General features: G+C 37.6%; 2 protein-coding genes across 3 annotated transcripts in view; one reads left to right on the top strand and one right to left on the bottom strand.

Moving 5' to 3' along the window:
- Positions 1 to 11,560, top strand: part of LOC115220269 (stomatin-like protein 2, mitochondrial) — a 29,746-nt gene extending 18,186 nt beyond the window's left edge. The window contains exons 5-11 of the mRNA XM_029790377.2: positions 1,435 to 1,567; positions 3,061 to 3,117; positions 4,526 to 4,618; positions 6,346 to 6,444; positions 8,005 to 8,084; positions 9,414 to 9,542; positions 10,997 to 11,560. Of these exons, the coding sequence (XP_029646237.1) occupies positions 1,435 to 1,567; positions 3,061 to 3,117; positions 4,526 to 4,618; positions 6,346 to 6,444; positions 8,005 to 8,084; positions 9,414 to 9,542; positions 10,997 to 11,110 (705 nt within the window). The 3' untranslated portion in view covers positions 11,111 to 11,560. The remainder of the gene's footprint in view (positions 1 to 1,434; positions 1,568 to 3,060; positions 3,118 to 4,525; positions 4,619 to 6,345; positions 6,445 to 8,004; positions 8,085 to 9,413; positions 9,543 to 10,996) is intronic.
- Positions 11,561 to 12,104: 544 nt separating this feature from the next.
- LOC115220268 (lysosomal acid glucosylceramidase) overlaps positions 12,105 to 23,125 on the bottom strand; it is a 50,163-nt gene continuing 39,142 nt past the window's right edge. The window contains exons 6-11 of one of the 2 annotated variants that reach the window (XM_029790376.2): positions 21,291 to 21,528; positions 19,996 to 20,220; positions 17,854 to 18,017; positions 14,747 to 14,860; positions 13,454 to 13,560; positions 12,105 to 12,213 (exon numbers count right to left, since the gene is read on the bottom strand). In XM_029790376.2, the coding sequence (XP_029646236.1) occupies positions 13,455 to 13,560; positions 14,747 to 14,860; positions 17,854 to 18,017; positions 19,996 to 20,220; positions 21,291 to 21,528 (847 nt within the window). In that variant the 3' untranslated portion in view covers positions 12,105 to 12,213; position 13,454. Of the gene's footprint in view, positions 13,561 to 14,746; positions 14,861 to 17,853; positions 18,018 to 19,995; positions 20,221 to 21,290; positions 21,529 to 23,125 lie in introns of both variants that reach the window. The other variant, XM_036509977.1, reaches the window with a different exon arrangement.

The raw sequence follows: 23,125 nt of genomic DNA, 5'->3' as shown, positions 1-23,125 counted from the left end.
AGTAAGTTGGCATAATACTCTCCGTTGATGGGTTGGCCCCTTTCAAAATAGTCAATAAACACAATACCTTTTGCATCCCAAGAAACTGAGGCCATCACCTACCCTGCAAGTGAAATAACTTTGGCCTTATTTGGAGCAGGTGAGGAGGGATATTTCCACTGCGTGGGTTGTCTCTAGCTCTAAGTTGTGAACTAACACTCATCTTGGGTTAGGAAACATTAAAAGAAACTGGCTGGGTCTGCCTCAATCTCAGATTTTCCCATGATGTGATCCGGTGTCAGAAGACGTGGCCTTCATCATGCTAAATTCATTGTGCAAAATATTCTCAACTCTCATGAAATATGTTAACAGTATTGGCTATTTGATTTATAGTCAAACACAATCAAATTTTCCCTTGGTGGCGGCACTTGCAAGACATCCAGACCTTGGGTCATCTTCAAGACTCTCCTCAATTTCTATCCTAAATTCAGCTTCCTACTTTTGCACTGTTGATAAATCTAGAGCATCATCTTCTGATTTAGCAAGCATGTCAGCATGAATGTCCTTGTGGACAAAATTGCTTTTCTGCAGGTACTTGATGAGGCCATGATACCAAATTTTGTCCATTTTCAAAAGAAGTTGCTATTAGTTACTTTTGAAGTCTTCTTTGAACAGTCAGATGTCAGTTTTACCTGGAGAGAAACAATAGAGTTATTAAGAGTTGCATGGAAGATTTCATAGCTCTAGCATCACTCGTTCATAGTCAGCCTATGAATCTTCCAGTCCACTCTCGTATATATGGCTTAATCAAAGCAGAAAAAGCAGTGGGCCAAATAGTGGTGTTAGCCCTCTGGCATTTAAAGCAGCCAGGCATGGCCTCTTATAACTACTTTACAATGTCATCTTAGAAATGAACAGTCCATCATCAAAATCTTGAAACTATGAGATGATGCAGGATTGAGTCAAAACAATGAATAATTAAGTATTACGTCATCATCATCGTTTAACGTCCGTTTTCCATGCTAGCACGGGTTGGATGGTTCGACCGAGGTCTGGGAAGCCAGAAGGCTGCACCAGGCTCCAGTCTGATCTGGCAGTGTTTCTACAGCTGGATGCCCTTCCTAACGCTGACCACTCCGTGAGTGTAGTGGGTGCTTTTTTATGTGCCACCGGCACAGGGGCCATATAACATAGTAATCTGAATGCCAAAGGGTTAATTCAAGAGAATAAGCAGTCTGCTACCCAAGGACAGGAATGGTCTCTCCATTGGACTTCCATACAAAAGACACTTTCTTAAGAATCATGCAGTGAGTCAAACCAGAAACCTTATAGCTGCAAAACAAACTTGTTTATTGCACACCTTTGTGTTGTCTGTACAATGAAATCCAATTACATTCCAAGCTGTGCACACCTGGTTTAGATTTCTGATAATTCACAGATTTCTTTCTTTTTCAGGCCAGCTATGGTGTTGAAGATGCTGAGTACGCTATCACACAGCTTGCTCAAACAACAATGAGATCTGAAATAGGCAAAATCAATCTTGATACTGTATTTAGGGAACGAGAACTGTTAAATTATGCTATCGTAGGTAAGTTGCCAGCAAAAACGTACCCTACTTTCTTTCAATATGACTTTCTACTTGTTGCTCAATATGTTATTATTCTTATTTCTTGATTGCCCACAGGGGGCTAAACACAGAGGGGACAAACAAAGACAGATCAAGGTATTAAGTCGATTACATCAATCCCAGTGCACAACTGATACTTAATTTATCGACCCCGAAAGGATGAAAGGCAAAGTCGACCTCGGTGGAATTTGAACTCACAACGTAACGGCAGGCGAAATACCGCTAAGCATTTCGTCCGGCGTACTAACGTTTCTGCCAGCTCGCCACCTTTAAAATATGTTATTATTCTGTCAAAGTAAGAGGTAGATGAGTAGAGACACCTTACTGGCTGTCCCTACTCATCTACCTCTCACTTCTAAAAACCTTCTAAGCATGTTACCAAATTTTTTCTACTCCCAACTGTAGTCTTCTCACAGTCCATTTCCTCCTATGAGTTTCCCCATAGACTTCTGTCTTCAATTGAGCTTTCAACATGTTACCCTCACCTGTGTGGGAGAGACTGCAAATGCCACAACTATTGCTATTTTCATTTGACTTAATTTTTTTAAGAAATAACAATTTTCGAATTTTCACTTGGTAATTTATACTTCAAGTTTCAACTTTCAGAAGTGAGCATCTCTCTTTAGAGCACAGCTATCCCGCAACAGTATGCTTGTAAACATTATCAGAATAATAGGCTGGATCTAATTGTCATATCCTTGATAAGAAAACCTATTACAAGTTACTGGCAATCCTTCACTCATCACTAAATTGTGCCCATTCTTCTCTTCCATCTTCCCTACCACAAAAAGGAAGTTACACTCTTCTGCATTTATTCACATTTTTCTAAAGCATCAATTAAAAACAGTCAGTTATTGTTAAAACCAATGTAAATTATACATCACATTTGACTCTTTAACCATGTGTGTGTATTCATCATCATCATCATCGTTTAACGTCCACTTTCCATGCTAGCATGGGTTGGACGATTTTGACTGAGGGATGGCGAACCAGATGGCTGCAGCAGGCCTCAATCTTGATCTGGCAGAATTTCTACAGCTGGATGCCCTTCCTAACGCCAACCACTCTGAGAGTGTAGTGGTTGCTTTTTACGTGCCACCGACATGGGGGCCGGTCAGGCGGTACTGGCAATGACCTTGCTCAAATCTTTACAGGTGCCAGTGAAGCGACGTTGGTAACGATCATGCTCGAATGTTGCCCTTTTACATGCTATGGGTACGGAAGCCATTGGCTGCTCTGGCAATGATCACGCTCGGATTGGCACCCTACTAGCACATGCACAAGTGCCAGTAAGGCGACGCTGGTAACGATCATACTCGAATGGTGCCCTTTTATGTGCCACTGGCACGATAAAGGTATTTAAATGTAATGAATTCTACCTTCGAATTGTGAGCTAGAAAGTAGTGAAACAAAGATGCTGTCCATTAAATTTGAGTAAATATTTTCTCTTTCAGAAGCTATCAATAAAGCAGCCGAGGCCTGGGGTATTGACTGCTTGAGATACGAAATCAGTAAGTGATTTATTTTATTTATGGTGTGATTTATTCTATATTGGATGATGCTGTGGGAGAATTAAACATTTATTTGAAGTGTGTTGTCCTTATTTACAAAAATTCCTATACCTGCTTCGCTTTTATCTTCTTTACTGTCCCAGAAAAAATGTAAATGGATGCCTACTAAATCATTTCAAATTCACTGATAATCTATCTATCTATCCGCTCAGTCGAAGTCGACTCTCGGTTACTTGTTGGATCAGTGTCCTCCAGTCAGTTCTATCCTGGGCCGCTTCTTTCAGATTGGCTATGTCCATTCCGGTATCACTCTTGATGGTGTCAAGCCAGCGGGTTCTTGGTCGGCCTCTTCCTCTCTTGCCACTGACCATTCCGAGTATGACGTCCTCCAGGGATTTTCTCCGCATAATATGACTGAAATATGCCAATCTATGCTTGGTGATCCTAGCCTCTAGCGACATTTTCGGCCTGATCTGCTTAAGAACTTCTCCATTGGTGAGCCTTGCTGTCCATGGAATCCGTAAAAGTCTTCTCCAACACCAAAGCTTGAATGCATTAATTCTCTTCTGGTCAGCTTTCTTTAGTTCACTGATAATATTGTACTCATTTCCAGGAACATTAAAGATCCGTCTAATCGCAGCTGGAAATGTAGTAAAAGATGATGAAATAATTGAACATATGAACCAATACACCTTATCTTGGATGAATCATCAACGGTTTAACGTCCGCTTTCCATGCTAGCATGGGCTGGACAGTTCGACCGGGGTCTGGGAAGCCAGGAGGCTGCACCAGGCACCAGTCTGATCTGGCAGTGTTTCTACAGCTAGATGCCCTTCCTAACGCCAACCACTCTGTGAGTGTAGTGCGTGCCACACAGAGAGACACACACACACACATAGATATATATATACATATATACGACGGGCTTCTTTCAGTTTCCGTCTACCAAATCCACTCACAAGGCTTTGGTCAGCCCGAGGCTATAGTAGAAGACACTTGCCCAAGATGCCATGCAGTGGGACTGAACCCGGAACCATGTGGTTGGTAAGCAAGCTACTTACCACACAGCCACTCCTGCGCCTATATATCTTTCATTAATGTAGACATTGACAAGAAAACCAAAGAGTGAAGTCTATTTTGGTGATATTTATTCTAAATTCCTGTGTTAAATTTTCCATCAGAAGTACAATGAACTAGTGGTCAGCTCATTATAAATAATCTATAACCAGTACCCTTATTGTTGACTAATTACAATATGTAATAAGCTTCATTTGATTTGCCTCTGTTGTTTATTTACTCATGTTTCTGAAAATGTTACAAAGAACCAATGACTTATTTTTTATTGCCCAGTGATGTAAATGAGAGAACTATTTACCAAAACCTTTGTACATATTTTATGTGTTATCAGGGGACATGAAATTACCAGCACGTATACAAGAAGCTATGCAAATGCAAGTGGAAGCCGAACGGAAAAAGCGAGCAGCCATTTTGGAATCAGAAGGTTTGGTTCTTATCTCTTACTTGTTTCGGCCATTAGACTGCGACCATGCTGGGGCATTGTCCAGTAATTTTCTCTTAAAGCCTAGTACTTATTCTTTTGCCAAAACTGCTAAGTTGAAGGGACGTAAACACACCAGTACCAGTTGTCAAGTAGTGGCAGTGGACACTCACACACACATTTACATATGACAGGCTTCTTTCAGTTTCCATCTACCAAATCCGCTAACACGGCTTTGGTCAGCCCAAAGCTATAATAGAAGACACTTGCCCAAGGTGTCACACTGTGGGACTGAACCCAGAACAATGTGGTTGGGAAGCAATCTTTTTACCACACAGCCACACCTGCAACTTATGCAATCTTATACACTCATTTCATTAATTCTGTAACATATTTTACCAGAATTCCTCTAATTCAGCTGTTTATTAGAAGTATTAGAAAATTTCATCATATACACATGTCATAACTTTCACATTTTGATGTGCAGTTCCCAATATGACTCAATATTTCTATTCAGGCATATTTGAAGAAAGGCATAAATTTCAGCCTTCTTCCATGCTAGCATCATTTGGATATTCAATAGCTGGATGCTCTTCTTAATACTGTCCTTTGTTTTCACAGAGATGTACTTTCTTTTATTTCATATCAAACTGCCAGATATTATGTTGTTGCAAGGCACAAAATCTTTCACTGCAGCTTAACCCTTTCGTTACCAACCAGGCTGAAACCGGTTCTGGCTCTTTAGTACAAATGTCTGGTTTTCAAAAGTTCTGAATTAAAATCTTCCACCAAACCTTAGTCACAATTTATGTTCCTAAAACTAGCTTAATTATAACGATGTTATTTTACTAAATTCTTTGTTATATTTAAAATAATTGGAAGAAACACAGAGCATCTCAAAATAAATACAGTAACGAAAGGATTAACTGTGGCTTTGTGAAGTCAAACATATGCAAAACATGCACACACACACACGTATCATCATCATCATCATTTGACGTCTGTTTTCCATGCTGGCATGGGTTGGACAGTTTGAAAGCTGGGGAGCTGCACCAGGTTTCAATCTGATTTGGCATGGTTTCTACAGCTGGATCCCCTTCCTAATACCAACCACTCTAAGAGTGTAGTGGGTGCCTTTTTAGTAAATTGAAAACTGATTGTCTATGGATTAGACTCAATATTTTGTCCAGTTTAAAACCACTGCCTTTTCATGAGTAGTTTCAGTAGATTTCTCTATTACCAGCATCCAGGCCAAATCTGAGAATTTCTTCTCGTTAGTTACAGAGACACTGTAAAAGATCATGGTGCTGCCTTTCTTTCTCTAAGACATGAAAAAGGAAAATTAAGTTGAAATGGATGGGTAAATAATAATGTAGTGGTTTAGCAGTCCTTATCAGTTGTATAAGGGCAAGACATTTCCTTCACCTGGCTGCAGGGAACAAACATTGGACATTGTCATAGAAAGATGGCAATATTAGGATTTCTCATCATTCTATTCAACACTACAAAATCTGGAATTAAGCATTGTCCATGAAATGCTTTCCAATTGAAAAGTCATGGGAAAGATTATATTCCCAATATTTTTTTTTTTTGTTATTGACTTTCTTGCTAGTGTTTTCAGGTATTTCCACTTCCCTGACTCTAGTGTTACTGCCCAGTACCTACTTTTGGTATTTTCTTCCTCTCTTGCATTTGTACTCATCTAACCATAAACATCAATTTTTTTCAAGGTATCCGTGAAGCTGATATTAATGTAGCTGAAGGTAACAAACAATCCATCATTTTGGCATCAGAAGCTAACAAACTAGAACGGATAAATCAAGCTGCTGGTAAGAATTTGTTTTGGTCCCATTATTGTTGCTTAAAGTATTCACCCTGTAGCATTCACATTATTCTGCCAAAAGTAATGCTTTTTTATTCACACGTTATGAATTCATCTTACTTTATCAGGTAGCTTTGAAGTTTTGATGAGGTAGCTATTAATTTGTAGAATGATATTGTAGGGTTGGTGTGAGAGTCCAGATATGGCCAGTCTGAATATAAAACAGGTGGAATATTTGGGCCAGATATGGCTTGTTTGAATACTGAATGGTTAAAGGCTCAAAAATGAGGAGTTGTTGATGATTTGATGGTTGATTTGTAAATGTAGGTTAACTTTAATTGAACTGACCTTTGGCACACAGGTAATCAGCTAAACAACTTGGTGTTATACATAGAGCTACTGATCTTGAGACAACTTCTCTCATGCTGCCAGGTAGTAAGGTATGATAGGAGATATTTGGCTATTAGTTCTTGCAGCTCAGCCACCTACCTATACAGAAGCTCCTTCGACAGAATCTGGTGGGGCAAGAGTTAGGCTCAGCCAGAGTGCTACAGGGGGTTCATCTTCTGCACTTATTGAAACTACTTTGCAGCGTAGTACTTTGAGGACTCCTCTGAGGTCACTCAACTTACTAGAAATTGCAGCCAAATCTCTTGAAATTTCATACTGTCAATCTTAAATTAGATGAATAGCTTCAATATTTTGTTTGGTATTTCGCTAAGTGTCAATAAAATATTGACGTTTGTGTAAGCAACTTGTATTTCCTTTATCTTCCTTCTCCTTTGGGCCATCAAGTAAAATTAGTCGGGAATTTAGGTCTTGCTGTCATCATCATCGTTTACTGTCTGTTTTCCATGCTAGCATGGGTTGGACGGTTTGACCGGGGTCTGGGAGGCCAGGAGGCTGCACCAGGCTCCAGTCTGATCTGGCAGTGTTTCTACAGCTGGATGCCCTTCCTAATGCCAACCACTCTGTGAGTGTAGTGGGTGCTTTTTACGTGCCAGGGAAGGCTGGCAACGGCCACGATTGGTTGGTGCTTTTTACATGCCACCGGCACAGAAGCTAGTCAAGGTGGCGCTGGCATCGACCACGTACGGATGGTGCTTTTTAGGCCTTGCTGTGTTTCTTGTTAATTTTGACTCTGCTTTAATCTAATACCACTACATATTGTCAAATACTAACAGGCTGAACCAGCAACTTATGTTGTACTGCTAACTCTAAAGAGGTTGGTTTCTAAGACTAAGGTATCCGAAACAGTAAATTACTAGCTTACACTGCATGGAAAATAGTAAGTGGAAAACATCTTGAAAAAGAAAAGATTTGAGGAATGAGGTGGAGCATAAAACAGCAGAGCACATGTAGAGCAACAAGCATTGGATAATTTATATTCTAGTGTTAGGAGAGAGGTCGTTGCAATGGATAATGAATGCCTTTTAGGATGATTAATTAGTCATGATTGTTTGAAAATATAAACATGAAACTACTCCATATATTAAACCAGAAATCATTTTTTTTTTTTTCCATTTTCTTCTTTATCCCCTCTCAAAGTTTCCCATTATTCTTTAAGGTGAAGCTGAAGCCATTGTGAAACGAGCCAAAGCAAAGTCTGAATCTATTCTCTTAATAGCAAATGCCATTGCAGAGAACGTAAGTACTTTTTTGTTTTAATTAGATTTGTTATTCATTGGTGATGTAAATTGTATTTCAAATCCAAACAGTTATTTAGAAACCCCTGTACTGTGACTAGGCGCATGTTTTAATGCCATCAAAATCAGTCATGAAATGGCTGGTGTAACATACTTTCACTTCAGCATGTTTGAATACTGGTTCAGTAGGCAAGCATCTTAATCGTTTAATCAGTTATCATCATCGTCAATGCTTTTACTTTCACTTTTCCACGCCCACAAGGGTTGGACAGAATTTATGTTGAGGCAGATTTTCTCCATTGGGATACCCTTCTGTCACCCACCCTCACCTGCCAAGTAAGATAATATTCCCCCATAACCAGACATGTTTTCTCAGAAGATAAGGAACAAAGGACATTGCTTGCATGACTGTGACATTTGCCAAGAGGCAGGGATCAGATGTCAACGATGCAAAGAATAAACTCGCACTTCCTCATCCCCCATCGACCCTCTCCTGCAATCAATGCTCCTGGCTCTTCTATACAACCCTTGGCCTGAACAGCCTCTTTAGGTACCAGAACCCTTTGCACCCATCAGGATGAAGAGGCCTCAATCACTCACTACAGATTAATTATTTGGATACGAGTTAATGCTGACATCAACCATTATGCGATGTCATGGCAAAGAGACACTCACACACACACACACAATGAGCTTTCATTTTCTGTTCACCAAATCCACTCACATGGCTTTGGTCACCCTTAGGCTATAGTAAAAAAAAACCCAAGGTAGCACCACACATTGGAATAGGGTCTGGAGTCATGTTGGGAAGCCAATTTTTTACCATACAGCCATACCACTGCCTATCACTATGAATTAAGAATTACTGATGTTGGTGCGTGTAAAAAGCATCAAGTCCATGTTAAGTGGTGGTGGTGGTGATGGCGGTGGCGGCTGATGATGATGATGACGACGACGAGGAGGAGGAGAAATGTGATGTGGTTCCTAAGAATTAGATGATTTGCTGTTTCAATCAGTTTTTATTTCTGTTGAGTATAACCTGAAGGTAACCTATAGAAACTAACGATATTTTATGAAACCTCTGATTATGGTGCGTAGTGTAGCAGTATGGCCTGGTTTCATCCAGTTCATTACAATGCATTCTCACCTGTTTTAAGTAAATTGTTTCTTACCTTCTGTTGTGTCTGGGGAGAGTAATTTTCTTTTTGTGCCTTCACCGGTATAATTTCCACTTATTTCTTATTTTTATTTTCCTAAAATTTTAATTGTGACTTGCAACTTTTTCAATAGTTTTGACTCTTACTTTTGATTTTTGTCTTTTCTTTTAAAGCATGGTTCTGATGCAGTATCTATGAAAATAGCTGAAGAATATGTCTACGCTTTCTCTCAACTTGCAAAGACTGGCAATACTGTTGTGGTCCCAGCAAATACTAATGATATCTCTGGCATGGTGACACAGGTATAACTTTATAATATTGCTCTTTGCTTTCTTGTAGCTTAGCTAAAATTAGGTAAATATTGGTGAGGAATGAGAAGAAGGATTATTAGTGAGGAAATTGGATTTTTCTCCACTGCAAACAGCTGTACTTCTTTCTTGACATTTGACAGTTAAATAAAATTTGTATCCTGCAGCTTTACAATTGATTATTGTGAAGGTTGGTCTGTGTCGGTTCTGAATTAACTCTAGAATAACAACTAGCATTGCTATTGCTGCAGAACTGCAAAGATTCCACAGCCATGGCTACCAGTCATTTTGCATAACGATACCATCACCATCACATTACCTGAAATGACCCATAAAGACTCTAAACTGTGGCCAAAGAAATGCTTGAAGAGATTTAACAAAACTTATTGTCCTAAATATAATACTTCCTTCAGTTTCATGGTGTTAACATTACCATCCTCATCTAAAACGGTGAACTGGCAGAGCTGTTAGCATGTGTTCGTATGTGTATATAGATATCTTTATGTGCTTGTCTGGTTTAAAATGTTTTTGACTTGGAAAAGATAATAAATATAGATGTTTATTGAGGAGAAATCGACAGTGATGAACCCATCACATAACTTAATTATAAGTATTATCACAATACATAAATCTTAACTCAGGCTGCATAAACACCAAGACACTGAAACGTAGAATGCATGTTGAAGAAAATAAGCTCACTCTTTTTCACCACTATAATAGCAGTTCCATAGTTGCAGAAATAAATTTCATCAACAGGTTGAAGACAATGAAGAAAGAAATTATTTACGAAATTAGTTTATTTACTTTCATTTAATATTTACAGTACATTTATAAGTCAAAAGAAAACTGTCGTAGAGAATTATGACATAAAATTTATATTAACTAATTCTTCCATACTAAGCTACTAGAGTTTTACACAACAATTCAAAATAGACTTGTTGAATTGAGTAATGGACATGGCATAACAATTGCCAGTATCTCAAAAGAGTGAGTGTCGTGGAAATGAGTGACAACCAACGAACACAGAGTGTCGTGGAGGTCGATTCATAACCAATGATCACTGAGAGTGAGTGTCTTGGAGTAGAATGACAACCGATGATCACCAAAAGTCAGGGTTTTTATAACTGCTCATACCTGAATTCTAAGAACCATATTTTGCGAAAGATTTCTCTTTGATGAAAGTTTAGAGTTCAAATATGGGCTGTAATTTTAACCAATAGGAAACTAACAATTATACCTATTCGGACAACATGACCATCACGTCATATTACCACCAATAAAGGTTTATTATGACTTGCTTCAGTATCAAAAAGGGGTTCATATTATAGAAATTAAGCTATATAGTAATTGATCTAATATATTATTTAGGACCATTCATGACATAGACGAAGATATTTTGCAAAATTGAAATATAAACATTGATGTTCATGTGTCTGTTTCTCTTTTAGGCTCTCAGTATATACAAAGGCTTGGGGATTAATTTGAAAGCACCAGAACCTTCTAAAGAATCAAGTGAAATTCCTTCACGGTTTAACAAAAGTGGCTCCTTCAGTCCTCCTTGAAGTTGATGTGAGTCTAGGTTACGGCTCCCAGAGGATTAAACATCTTTTAGTGTCTTTAGTGTCATTCCTGGACAAAATAAAGCCATTACATCGAGAGGACTTTTTCCACATTGTTAATGTTTGCCTGACACGAACATCTCTTACTTTCAGAGGATTATGGATTCCAAAACACAATTTGCTTTACAAGATTTCTAACTTGAATTTTCTCATTTGTTTGTACATTTGTCTATGATGAAACACTTCTTTCTGTAGTATGGTGAATCGTTAAAAAAGTTACTTGAATATTCATTGGTAAAAAGAAGAAAATTAAAAAAAAAAAAAAAATTCCCAACAAAATACCTGAAAGTTAACTTCCAAAACTTTGGTTACATGTTTTTCAAAAATTGTTAATTTTTTTGCATTTGTGTATAACTTTAATACGAGAGCAAAAAAATCCCATACACCACATCATAAAAAGAATGAAAAACACTGGATTGTAAAACATTAACATCAATCCGTGTGTTTGATAAAAGCAAAATTATGGTAATTTTGATTCCAACCTTTTTACCTAAAACAAACCTGAACTATTTATCTCAATTCAATTTTCAGTATTTTTCAAAACATTTACCTTAAAACTGCGACACTTCTTAAGATTTGTTTTTTTTTTCTTGAGATTTTACTGATTTCTTGTGGTTGTAAAAACTTTTTATAAGTCTTCCTTTTAATACATTTTTACAGCTATATCTTGTGTAAGATGTCTCTACAAGACTGATCAAATTACAGCCATTAAATTTTACACTTCTTTCTGACACTAAATAAATGAGACGCTACTAATTAGATTTTCAGAATTTTTAATGTTAGCATTTGTCTGTGGATTAGCGTGCATCTAAGGGAGGTAATAAATTTATCTCCCTTTGTTCACTAATCTAATGTACTCTTGGCCGAGCCTGGATTTGCGTGGGTTTTTTTCCCCTAATCCTTTGCATAATTTATTAATTAAAGACAACTGCGAGGATAGTTTTTAATACTTTATTTTTAAGAAAAGTAAATACTTTGGGTTTTTTTTTTCAAAATCGATTCCAACGTCTTTATTTCGTAGGTGTTAGCAACTTGTGAATTGGTTCCTTGAAATGAAATTAAGAAAATGATAGGGTGTTTTAATTAAAATACCAAAAGTGAAAATAGACAGTGATTAAGGCTGGTAAATACATATTTGACTTGGTAGAAAATCTTCACTTTCTGTATTTCTTCGGCAAAGCTTGCAAAGAATTTCCTAAACTTCTAGTGTCGTCCATCTCCAAGAGATTATTTCAATAAAATTCCATTAAATTATATACATTTTCAAAGCTGATCTTTATGTTGCTAAGGCAGATCGACAGGAAGTTATTTCACAAGCAACTGATAAATAACTTAAACATTTCAATTGAAAAATATTTCTCTCTCTCCTCCTATCAAACCAGTATAATTGTTAGTTTTTGTTCAGATTTTCTAAAATGTTAGTATTCCATAACAAATACGTGGTAAAGAATGTTATCTTTTAAGAGCCCCTCTCAAACTGAAGGCAGCATCAATAATGTTAAGCAATATTTCACCAGAATGCTAATATTTTATTTCCATAGAACTTTCTTCAACTCTTAATAGCCTGGACTAAATAGTGTGGAACATCTTCATTTTTTTTCTTTTTATATTTCTCAAATAAAACTTGGAAACTAAAATTGTCTTAAGTAGTTTGCTATTACTTTTTATACCTTTATGTATCTAAAGTTGTCCTGAGTCTCTCATTATAAAGGTGTATTAACAGTCTATATTTCTTGATTCATCCATCTAAAATTCCTTTATAATGTTTACAACAGAAAAGGATTGGAATATATATATGTCGAGATACAAGCTAGAGCGTAAATTGATGGATATTTACATGCCTGCTTTAGTGATGATGAAACTAATTACATCACATAATTAAGTGAAATAATTAAACATGAAATATATTTTCTGCTTCACTGTTTCTAATGTGTGACATCCATCATTGGGCAATTTAGTTTAAGCCATTAGAAAGTAGGTAGAAATATTACAGTCTGGTATTTAGAATGGATTAGACTCAGGTTTATTTCAGTTTTATAGATGAATCAACAAGAATTTTGAGATTGGTTGAAGTTATTCAACAACAACATGATGTTCCAGTCATCAGCATTCTATCTGTTGATGTATATCCAAGACTGTCCAATGGATGTTTTTTTTTTTTTAAGATATGGCAGGCATGTTTTATCTTTCAGGTATTTAAGTGGTTCTCTCAATTTATGATCTAAAGACGTTTGTGGAGAGAGGCAATAAGGTTGTTGGTGAGGTCAGATTTTGCAATATACTTACATCATTTGTTCCACCAAATTAATGTCTGGATTGAATGTTGATCGGCATTACCTACAATTTGTCCTAGGTGTGGGTCACGTATTGTATATTTAACACTTTGATCTTGTCTGAAGAAGAAAAATGAAATATTGATATTAATAAACAGAATCCATAGATATTCATTAAATAACATACAGGGTCAGGGCTGCTGAAAAGGTCCTGGCTTTGGGTAAAAGTGGATCAGTTATGATTTTATTCAACATATTCCCATCTCAAATTCACACACTTATTGCCATGGTCCTTCAGTTTTTCTAAGCCCTGTAAAAGAACTCAGAAAGTTGGGCCTCCTGTAATACCCTTAAAGCCAGGAACTTTTCAGCACCCCTTCATAAAAGCTTCCAAGGTGTATGTGTCCATTTAGTATATTGTTGATTAATCAGTGAATGTTCTAATTACAACCAGTATCATGAGATTTAGGTCTTGAAGCCTGTAATCTGTATTGTGAAGACCAGCAGGCATTTGGTAAGTGGGGCAAGGCTTTTGGACTCATGACTGCATGGTCTTGGGTTCGATTCCTAGTATAGGTAGTACATTATGTTCTTCAGCAAGGTATTTCATTTCATATTGCTCCAGTTCACTCAACTGAAAGTGTGTTGTCTCCTGCAGAATGGCCAACAATTTTACAAATGCAAGATGTCAACAACATCCAAGACAATGGATGTATCATCTAAGACAAAACAAAAAAACATGCTTCACAGTAAAGAGACTTTCTGGTAGAGAAAGCCAAAGTGGTGTATGTACATTGGATTCTTGGGTGCAACATACTAGATATATGCTGTGTCAGATGATATCATCGTTTAACATCCGTTTTCCATGCTAGCATGGGTTGGACGGTTCGACAAGAGGCTGCACCAGGCTCCAGTCCGATCTGGCAGTGTTTCTACAGCTGGATGCCCTTCCTAACAGCTACCACTCCATGGTAAAGAATGTTATCTTTTAAGAGCCCCTCTGCCTTTACTTTCAATATAATAAAGAATTTAGTTACTTTCAATATAACAAAGAATTTAGTAAAATAACTTAGTTATCATTCAGCTAGTGTTAGGAACAAATTGTGACTAAGGTTTGGTGGAAGATTTTAATTCAAAACTTATGAAAACAAGATATTTGTACAACAGAGCCAGAGCCGGTTTTAGCCGGGTTGGTATCAAAAGGGTTAAGTATTATTTATTGAAGAAATGGTTTGTGTATGTGCTTGTCAAGAAAATATAAGTAAAATCTTAATAATAAAGAAATAAAAGTAAATCTTAGACTTACCGATTGACAATGACGACAACTGTAGCTTTGTCGGGACGGAGAAAACCAACTACATCTAAAAATTTTGGTATGTTTGTGATTTCAATTCTTACAGAGTCAGGTAAAATATATTTACTGTTTTAAAGAAAAAAACAAAATATAAATTTTAAGTTCAAGTCAAAAGCAAAATTGTGTAACACAATTTTTGTACTTGGGTAGCAACTGTTATTTCCTATTTGCTTGTCCTTAGAACGTACAAAAAATGTCTAACATTTCCTTCAAACTGTGCTTTTGTTACATTTATATCAAACCCCAAAGAATCCCTCTCAATACATGGCTATGATGCTCCCCCACTACTCCTGCTTGTGATCAGAGAAGCACATAATGTCAACCGTTAAGGGACATGCTCAAGTGGTTAAGGTCAATAAACTGACCAGCAAATCTAATGGTATTGAGCAGAATATTTGCTATAATGGTATTTCTGCTTCAGCAACTCTGTGCTGAATCTGTCTGAAATGTAATAGAAAATAAGTCAACTTCAAAACATTGGTGTTCAGCTCACAAAAGCAAAATTTGAAGGGAATACTAGTCATTTCTAGATAGACGCAAATAGGAAATAACACTTACTGACCAATGAAAAAAACAATAAAAATTTTGTTACACACTGTTAGTAACAGGTTTAAGGAAAAGGTTGGTCTGACTCAATAATGTTGTTTGTTCCTTCTCGAGCCATGCCTGGCTCATAAGGGCCGGTTTCCTTGGCATATAGGTTCCCCACCTGGACGGGACGCCAGTCCATCGCAGATGAGCCGCAAGATGCAGGAGGAAAGATTGAGAGAAAGTTATGGCGAAAGAGTCAGCAGAAGTTCGCCATTACCCTCTGCCGGACCTGCATGGAGCTTAGGTGTTTTGCTCATAAACACACACGTCGCCCAGTCTGAGATTCGAACCCGTGAGTCCGCTGCTCTAACCACTAGGTCATGTGCCTCCACCGACTCAATACTAGGGTGGTACTTTATTTTATTAACCCCTAAAAGATATTAGAGAGTAGGACAAATACTGCCAATCCACCAATCTTAATAACTAACATTACTAATAAAGGAGAAAATACCATTATCACACTCCATTACTTTACTTCTAAGCTGAATATTTGCACCAAGAAAAGAAAAATGGTACTTATTTATCCACCCTAAAATTTTAAAGAAAGGTTAAAAAGGCAGAAAAATATATAAAGTTGAAGAGAACAATTTTTGGATAGATTCCTTACAACCCCATATGGATGAAAGACAAAGTTGATATTAGTGGAAGTTCAACTAAGAATGTAAAGGTATTTGATTAAATAGAACAAGGCATTTTTCTAACCACTCCATCAAACCGAACATCACGAATAATAAATGCATTTTCAGTTCACTTAGGTATCAGGCTGAGTAAGAAGTAAGCAACGTTTTGAAACATGAAATTCATCACCATATATTTCAGCAATGCGGGGATTTCATTCATCCAAGCAAGTACCTTTACAACCAACACATTTTTGCCAACGAAGTTTGTTTATTCCAGTAACATAAAAATCTGGAGTTCTGGAGCTTGAACGCACTTTCAGCATCGGTTTGATTTTGAGCTCCTTCTCTTGCAGGAAACAATCAAGGTGCTTGAAAAGGTGGTAGTTGGTATGAGAAAGGTTTGAGGAATAAGCTGGGTGGGAAAGAACTTTGCAACCAAGTTCCCTCAACTTCTGGAGCGTCATTAGTGAAACGTGTGATCGAGCAATGTCATGAAGAATGATTGGCCCTCTTCTGTTGACCAATTTGGGATGGAGGAGTAGAAATTTTTCATTCATTTTGGCAATATGTTTCTGCAGTAATGGTTTCTCCAGGTTGTAAGAAGTTACAGTGGATGAGTCCAGCAATACACCGCCAAACAGTCACCATAACCTTCTTTTCAAAGAGGTCAGGTTTAGGGAAGGTTTCCAGTGCTTCATTTTGGTCCAACTACTGCGAAGAACGTTTTTATTATTACACAGAATCTACTTTTCATCACAAGTTACAATATGGTCAAGAAATGGATTGGTCTGGTTACAGAGAAGAAGCAACAAGCAAATTTCATATCTGCGCATTTTCTGATTTTCATTCAAATCGTGTGGTACCCATTTGTCGAGCTTTTTTGATTTTCCAATTGCATGCAAATGGTTGCAGGCAGTTTTCTGGCTAACTTGAAGTTCTTTTGCCAGTTTACAAGTGGTTTAATGTGGATCTTTAATTGACTGTCATTGATGACAGATGGACGCTCACAATCTTCAAGGCTAAGGTCTCCACTGCGAAATTGTTTAAACCATTTTCGAGCTGACCACTCACTGGTCATTTCCTCATCAAATGTTTCATTGATATCGCGAGAAGTTTCAGCTGCTTTACGTCCTTTTTTGAAGTTGAATAGCAAAATTGCTCTAATATTGCGCTTTGACAGTTCCATTTCAGATGACTGTAACAACAGTGAAAAAAATATCAATGTTAATTTATTTGATGCATTTGGGCAAGTCTATGTCTGTTTTACCAGACAATTGCAAAAAACAAAATGTTTTTTAAAAAATTCAAAACTCTGGTACAAATTCTTCATGGTTCAAAACGTTGCTTACTTTTCACTCAACCTGATACAATATCTTGGGAGAAGTTAGAATTACAGGTACTCTTTACCAACTTCAGAGCATGAAGGACAATCTTATAGAGTTTGAGCTGACAAATGAAGTGACCAAAACTCGGCAAACAGTGATCACCATAATCAAAAACTACAACGGTTTTAACCCTTTCGTAATCAGATTACTCTGTCAAATGTAATACTTATTTATTTTCATTGTTTTGAATTATTTCGTAGCTTCAAGAGTTCAAATGATGTAGTTATTTACTTTTAGAATAACACCCTAGGGTAAGTGTGAGAGGCCAAATCTAGAAGGTTTGAACTTATAACAAGGTAGAATATTTGTGCCAGATATGGCCAGTTTCAATGCTAAAAGGCTAACAAAACTACATGAACACAAAGTCATCAGAAAAAAACCTGTAGAGATTTACAGGGTATTCTCATTTTTTTTTTGTATTTAAAATATATGAATATCAAAACTATTGTACTTCAAAGTTTACCTGAAATGTGCCATTATATAGTACATGGGCTGTTTGTAGAACTCCCCAGCTGTTTTATTAACAATAATAGCACTGTCAACAAAATTCTTGGCCCAATTTGGACCACCTTCAAGATCAAGAGCCATATTCCAGTCTGTCCAACCTGTCACCCAGTGATTCAAATCCTGTTGTTAAAAAAATGAAATGGTTACAAATCATACATCATATTAATTAATGTGAGTAAATGCAATATTTACTACTGAAAAAAAGATAGTTCAACTCCAGTTAATCACCTTTAATATAAAAGACTGAGACTTCTGGTGGCTTTCGGTGCTTGAGAAGACATACCAATCTATGTAAAATCATGGCTGCCCATGCATACAGACATGTCCTCTCCATCCCTCTCTCAGCCAAGAGAGCCTAAACTTGTGGGCTCATGGGTGCTGGTACCAAGTAAAGGTGCCCATGCCAGTGTCACACAACAGTGCCCATGCCTGTGCTACGTAAAAGCACTGGTACCCATGCTGGTGCCACACAAAAGCACCTGGGCCCATGCCGTGTAAAAGCACCCATGCCAGTGCCACATATAAATGTTCATGAAAATGTCCAAGCCAATGCAAGATAAAAGTGCCCAGTACACACCATAAAGAGGTCGGCATTAGGAAGGGCTTCCATCCATAGAAACCATGACAAATGGAGCTCAATTAGCCCTTCAGTGGGCCAACTCCTTTCAAACTGTCCAACCCATGCCAGCATGAAGAACGAACATGAAAACTTAATAATGACTTCTTACGCCCCTCACATAAGGCCTTGTAATTTTAGAGAAGGGTGATGTTTATGACCTTTCTGAGGGTTTTAGCAGTGTAAGGTGAAGTGAAATTGCTTTGTCTAAATACTGTAAACTACATCCTTATCCCAGCTTGCCTAGACTTGCCTCTTGCTCTTCAACATTCATACTTCTCACTCACTGTTTTGACTCAAACTTAGTATAAACTAAAGATGATAACAACATAGACGTAACTGGTCTGGCAATGGCTTCTGGGAAACCCAACTTGAGAAACACCTGTCACTTCTAACTTAAGAATTCTGCTAACAGATGGTGCAGGATAATTTTCATATGAATTTCAAAAGCAAAGTCAAGATTCTTATGAAGTGAGTACAATATGAAAGAAAGAGAAAAGCTTAAGTGAAGTGTTGCTGATTATGTTTAGGGATTTTCATAAACTTGTTCTCTATTAAAGATTTTATTGATCTTTATCTTCGGCATAGGTGTGTGTGTGTTCATGAAAGATTTTGTAGAAGGACGGTAAAACTATTCAACTTTGGTATATAATTCATTGATTTAATTGATGTCACAATTTGTGCTAACGATAACCTCTTTTATGGAATACATTCATCAATGAAAGAAAGGAAGGAACGAAGACATATGTACTTTTGTTTTTACATGTCTTTCCATGCTAATATGAATTAGACAAATATATAAGTGAAGCATTGTTTTACAGCTGGATGCCCTTCCTGTCACCAACCCTTACCCGTTTGTCAATTCTTGCTTCCATTTCCAGTTTTCTGTACCAACTGACTTTTCCACTGATATAGACACAGCTGCTATATGTATATTAGCCCCTTGTCTCCCAAAACTCATCCTGTCAGTATAAACAAGTAGCTATCATGATACCCACTTCATAGGTGTCTAAACGTCTGTTCCTTTAACTTCCAAGCTATGACTCTAAGGCCTCTCCCTCCCATATATAAGACAATATTACACACACCAAAACAGAGAGGGAGAAACAGGGACTATATAAAGTTGAGGAGACTTAGTCTTGTGAAAGACATGTCTCCAGTGCAGCTGGAACAATAAATGCATCCTAAAACATACTGTAAAGAGGTTGGCGATATAAAGGGCATCCAGTTATAAAACCATGCCAGAAATAACCAGATAAACAGCAACAACAGAATTAGTTAGTTCTTGTGTGTAGCAAATTAAGAAAGATTACATTAAACTGTGAAATGGAGGAGAGAAATAGGTAGTAAAAAAACTGCAGCAGATTGCAGGTAAGCTGTTCTCCTTCTAATAATTCATAAAATAACAGCTGACATCTAGAGAAGAAAAATCAATATTGGACCTTCACAACTCAGACAGTAAATAAAAGAAAAGAAAATAACCTGGATGATGTCTTTGCTGTAACTTTCGGCTCGCTTCCAACTTCCAAGAGCCACTTTGGGCTGCTCCCATGGATAAGACGCAGCACAAGCTTCAGTTCCCAAAATGAAATGATTAGGGAACAGTTCGTGTGTCTTGTCTAGAAATGACAATGTCAGGTCAATATCTTCATACCAATGTACTCCGATGCCAGACACAAATGTTCTGGCTAAGGTGTTATTTAAAACCTTGAAGAAAAAAATACAAAAGACATAAATTTTTTTACTGAAGCCACATGCCATGGATTTAGAAGAGAAGTAAAATGAGTTGACCCTTTCGTTACCAACCCAGCTGAAACCAGCTCTGGCTATGAGTACAAATGTCTTGTTTTCAGAAGTTTTGAATTAAAATCTTCCACCAAACCTTGGTCACAACTTTTGTTCCTAACACCAGCTGAATGATAACTAAGTTATTTTACTAAATTCTTTGTTATATTTGAAATAATTGAAAGAAACACAGAGTATCTCAACAGAAATACAGTAACGAAAGGGTTAAGGCATTTAAAAATTTTCTCATTGCAAGAAATATAAAAATATTGTCAACTGTTTACATCGTTATCAAGGGTTTTAGTTCATCAAATCAACCCCCAGTATTTATTTCAGTTTCACTATTTATCAGATCACAAAATTACTGGACATAAACATTCACAACATAAACAGCATCACCATTTTGTAGACTGGCGTAAATATTAAAATATACACACTTGCTGAGGAAAGTGAAATCGGAATTGAAATCAAAATCACTCAAAAATCAATGGAAATTGTAGTTGTGATACCAGTGCCAGTGGCACGTAAAAGAACCATCCGAACGTGGCTGTTGCCAGCGCCACCCGGACTGGCCTCCGTGCCGGTGGCACGTAAAAAGTACCAACCGATCGTGGCCATTGCCAGGCTAACCTGGTACGTAAAGAGCACCCACTACACTCACGGAGTGGTTGGCGTTAGGAAGGGCATCCAGCTGTAGAAACACTGCCAGATCAGACTGGAGCCTGGTGCAGCCTCCTGGCTTTCCAGACCCCGGTCGAACCGTCCAACCCATGCTAGCATGGAAAGTGGACGTTAAACAATGATGATAATGATGATGACATTGACAAAGGTGCACTTCTTTACTGAAGACAATAGGATATGATTTGAGAAAGATTTAGCTACTATTTCTACAGTCTCCTTCATTGGTTTGTGCTCCAGTGAAGCTGTTGAAGCTGTGTGGCCTTAACTAGCAACATCAATTGCTATAAGAAGTCATTTAATTAACTACTTACTGTTTTGACCCAATTAACCAGAAATGTTCGTTGGTCGTCAAATATCATTAGCTTCAAATTACCATAACCATAACTATGGAGTAGTGGTCCTAAATCTTTGATGATGAAATCTCGTTGCAGCTGAGGTGTCCAGCCCATAGCTTGAAATGGGAATTTATAAATCAAGCCATCTACGGGTTCATTCTGGGCTGTTAAACCCCAGAATGTGATGTTGAAATGTTTATACTCTTCAAGGAACCTGAGTAAAAAAACAAAAGAACATTTTGATTTTAAAATACTGAATTAAAGGATCCAGTTACGAAATGAGACACAACTAGGTTAAACTACAGGTTTTTAAGTAATGAATCATTAAATAGTTCCAATGAGGCGCGGGCATGGCTGTGTGGTTAGGGAGCTTGCTTCCTAGCTATATGGTTTCGGGTTCAGTCCCACTGCGTGGCACTTTGGTTGGGTGTCTTCCACTATAGCCCCGAGCCGACCGGAGCTTTGTGATTGAATTCGGTAGGTGGAAGTTACTGCCGTGTGTGTATATGTGCGTGTAGGTGCTTGTGCCTCTCCGAAAGAGAGAGAGGGATTATAGGATTGCTTGTAACATCATACAATATTATTAGAGGAATTATTTTACTGCCAGATACATTTTTCTGTTTCCTTTATATTTGCCAGTCTACTTTTTACTAAAAAGATTTCAGATAGGTAGGCTGAACATAATAGATTAATGTATCTTGTCTACAGACACACACAGCGCAAATAATAAGGTTTGAAGATATATTCAAAATAGAAAAAACAATTCTCTCATGAAGAGTGGTCGTTGCCAGTACCGCCTGACTGGCCCCGTGCCGGTGGCCTGTAAAAGAACCAACTACACTCTCAGAGTGGTTGGCGTTAGGAAGGGCATCCAGCTGTAGAAACACAGCCAGATCAAGATTGAAGCCTGGTGCAGCCATCAGAAGTCCATGAAATATGAAATTCTCTGTGCCTAATGGATGCAGAACAGTGATAAAGTAGTAATGGGACCGAAATCTCTGTTGCCTTCAACTAATTAATTTAATTATTAATCTAACTTTCATTAACTCATTCTTCTGCTGTTGAAGAAAACATATTTTCTGCTCTAAAATATTGAATTCAAATTTTGGCACAAGAACAACAGTTTTGGGGCAAGAGGGTAAGTTGATTACATCGACCCCAGTATTTAACCGGTACTTATTTTATCAACCCTGAAAGGATGAAAGGCAAAGTCAACCTCAGTAGAATTTGAACCCAGAATGTGAAGACAGACAAAATACCGCTAAGCATTTCACTCTGTGTGCTAAAGATTCTGCCAGCTTGCTGTTTTGAGAAAAAAGCCAACACCTGTAGGAGTGGAACCCACATCACCAGTGCACATGATAGATGTTCTACCATTGTACCAAAGCAATCTTTCACTGCTCTGCTCATAATGATGTCAAAGTATGAACCATGTGGTTGGTAAGCAAGCTACTTACCACACAGCCACTCCTACAAAGAAAAATAAATTAAATGTAACATATTAGAAAAATTACACAAATTGGGAATCAAATGTGTAAATACCATAAAACCAGCCAGAGAGGGGTCTTTCTGCTAGCAGAAGATAATAATCCACCAATATGTTCTTATGTCACTTTCAAGTGAAGGTGCATAGCTTAATGCATAGCTTTAGGGGTATTCAGCTCACCCAGTGGTGCATTATGTCCTTGAGCAAGACACTTTATTTCACATTGCTCCAGTCCACTCACCTGGCAAAACTGAGTAGTACCTATATCTATTTTGTAGGTAAGTGTCTTCTACCAAAGCTTTGTGAGTGGATCTGGTAGATGGAA

Source organism: Octopus sinensis, linkage group LG16, assembly GCF_006345805.1.
Source record: "Octopus sinensis linkage group LG16, ASM634580v1, whole genome shotgun sequence".
In the NCBI taxonomy this organism is placed as follows: Eukaryota; Metazoa; Mollusca; class Cephalopoda; order Octopoda; family Octopodidae; genus Octopus; species Octopus sinensis.
Note: the sequence above shows the minus strand (reverse complement) of the source record. Positions and strands in the feature narration are given on the sequence as shown.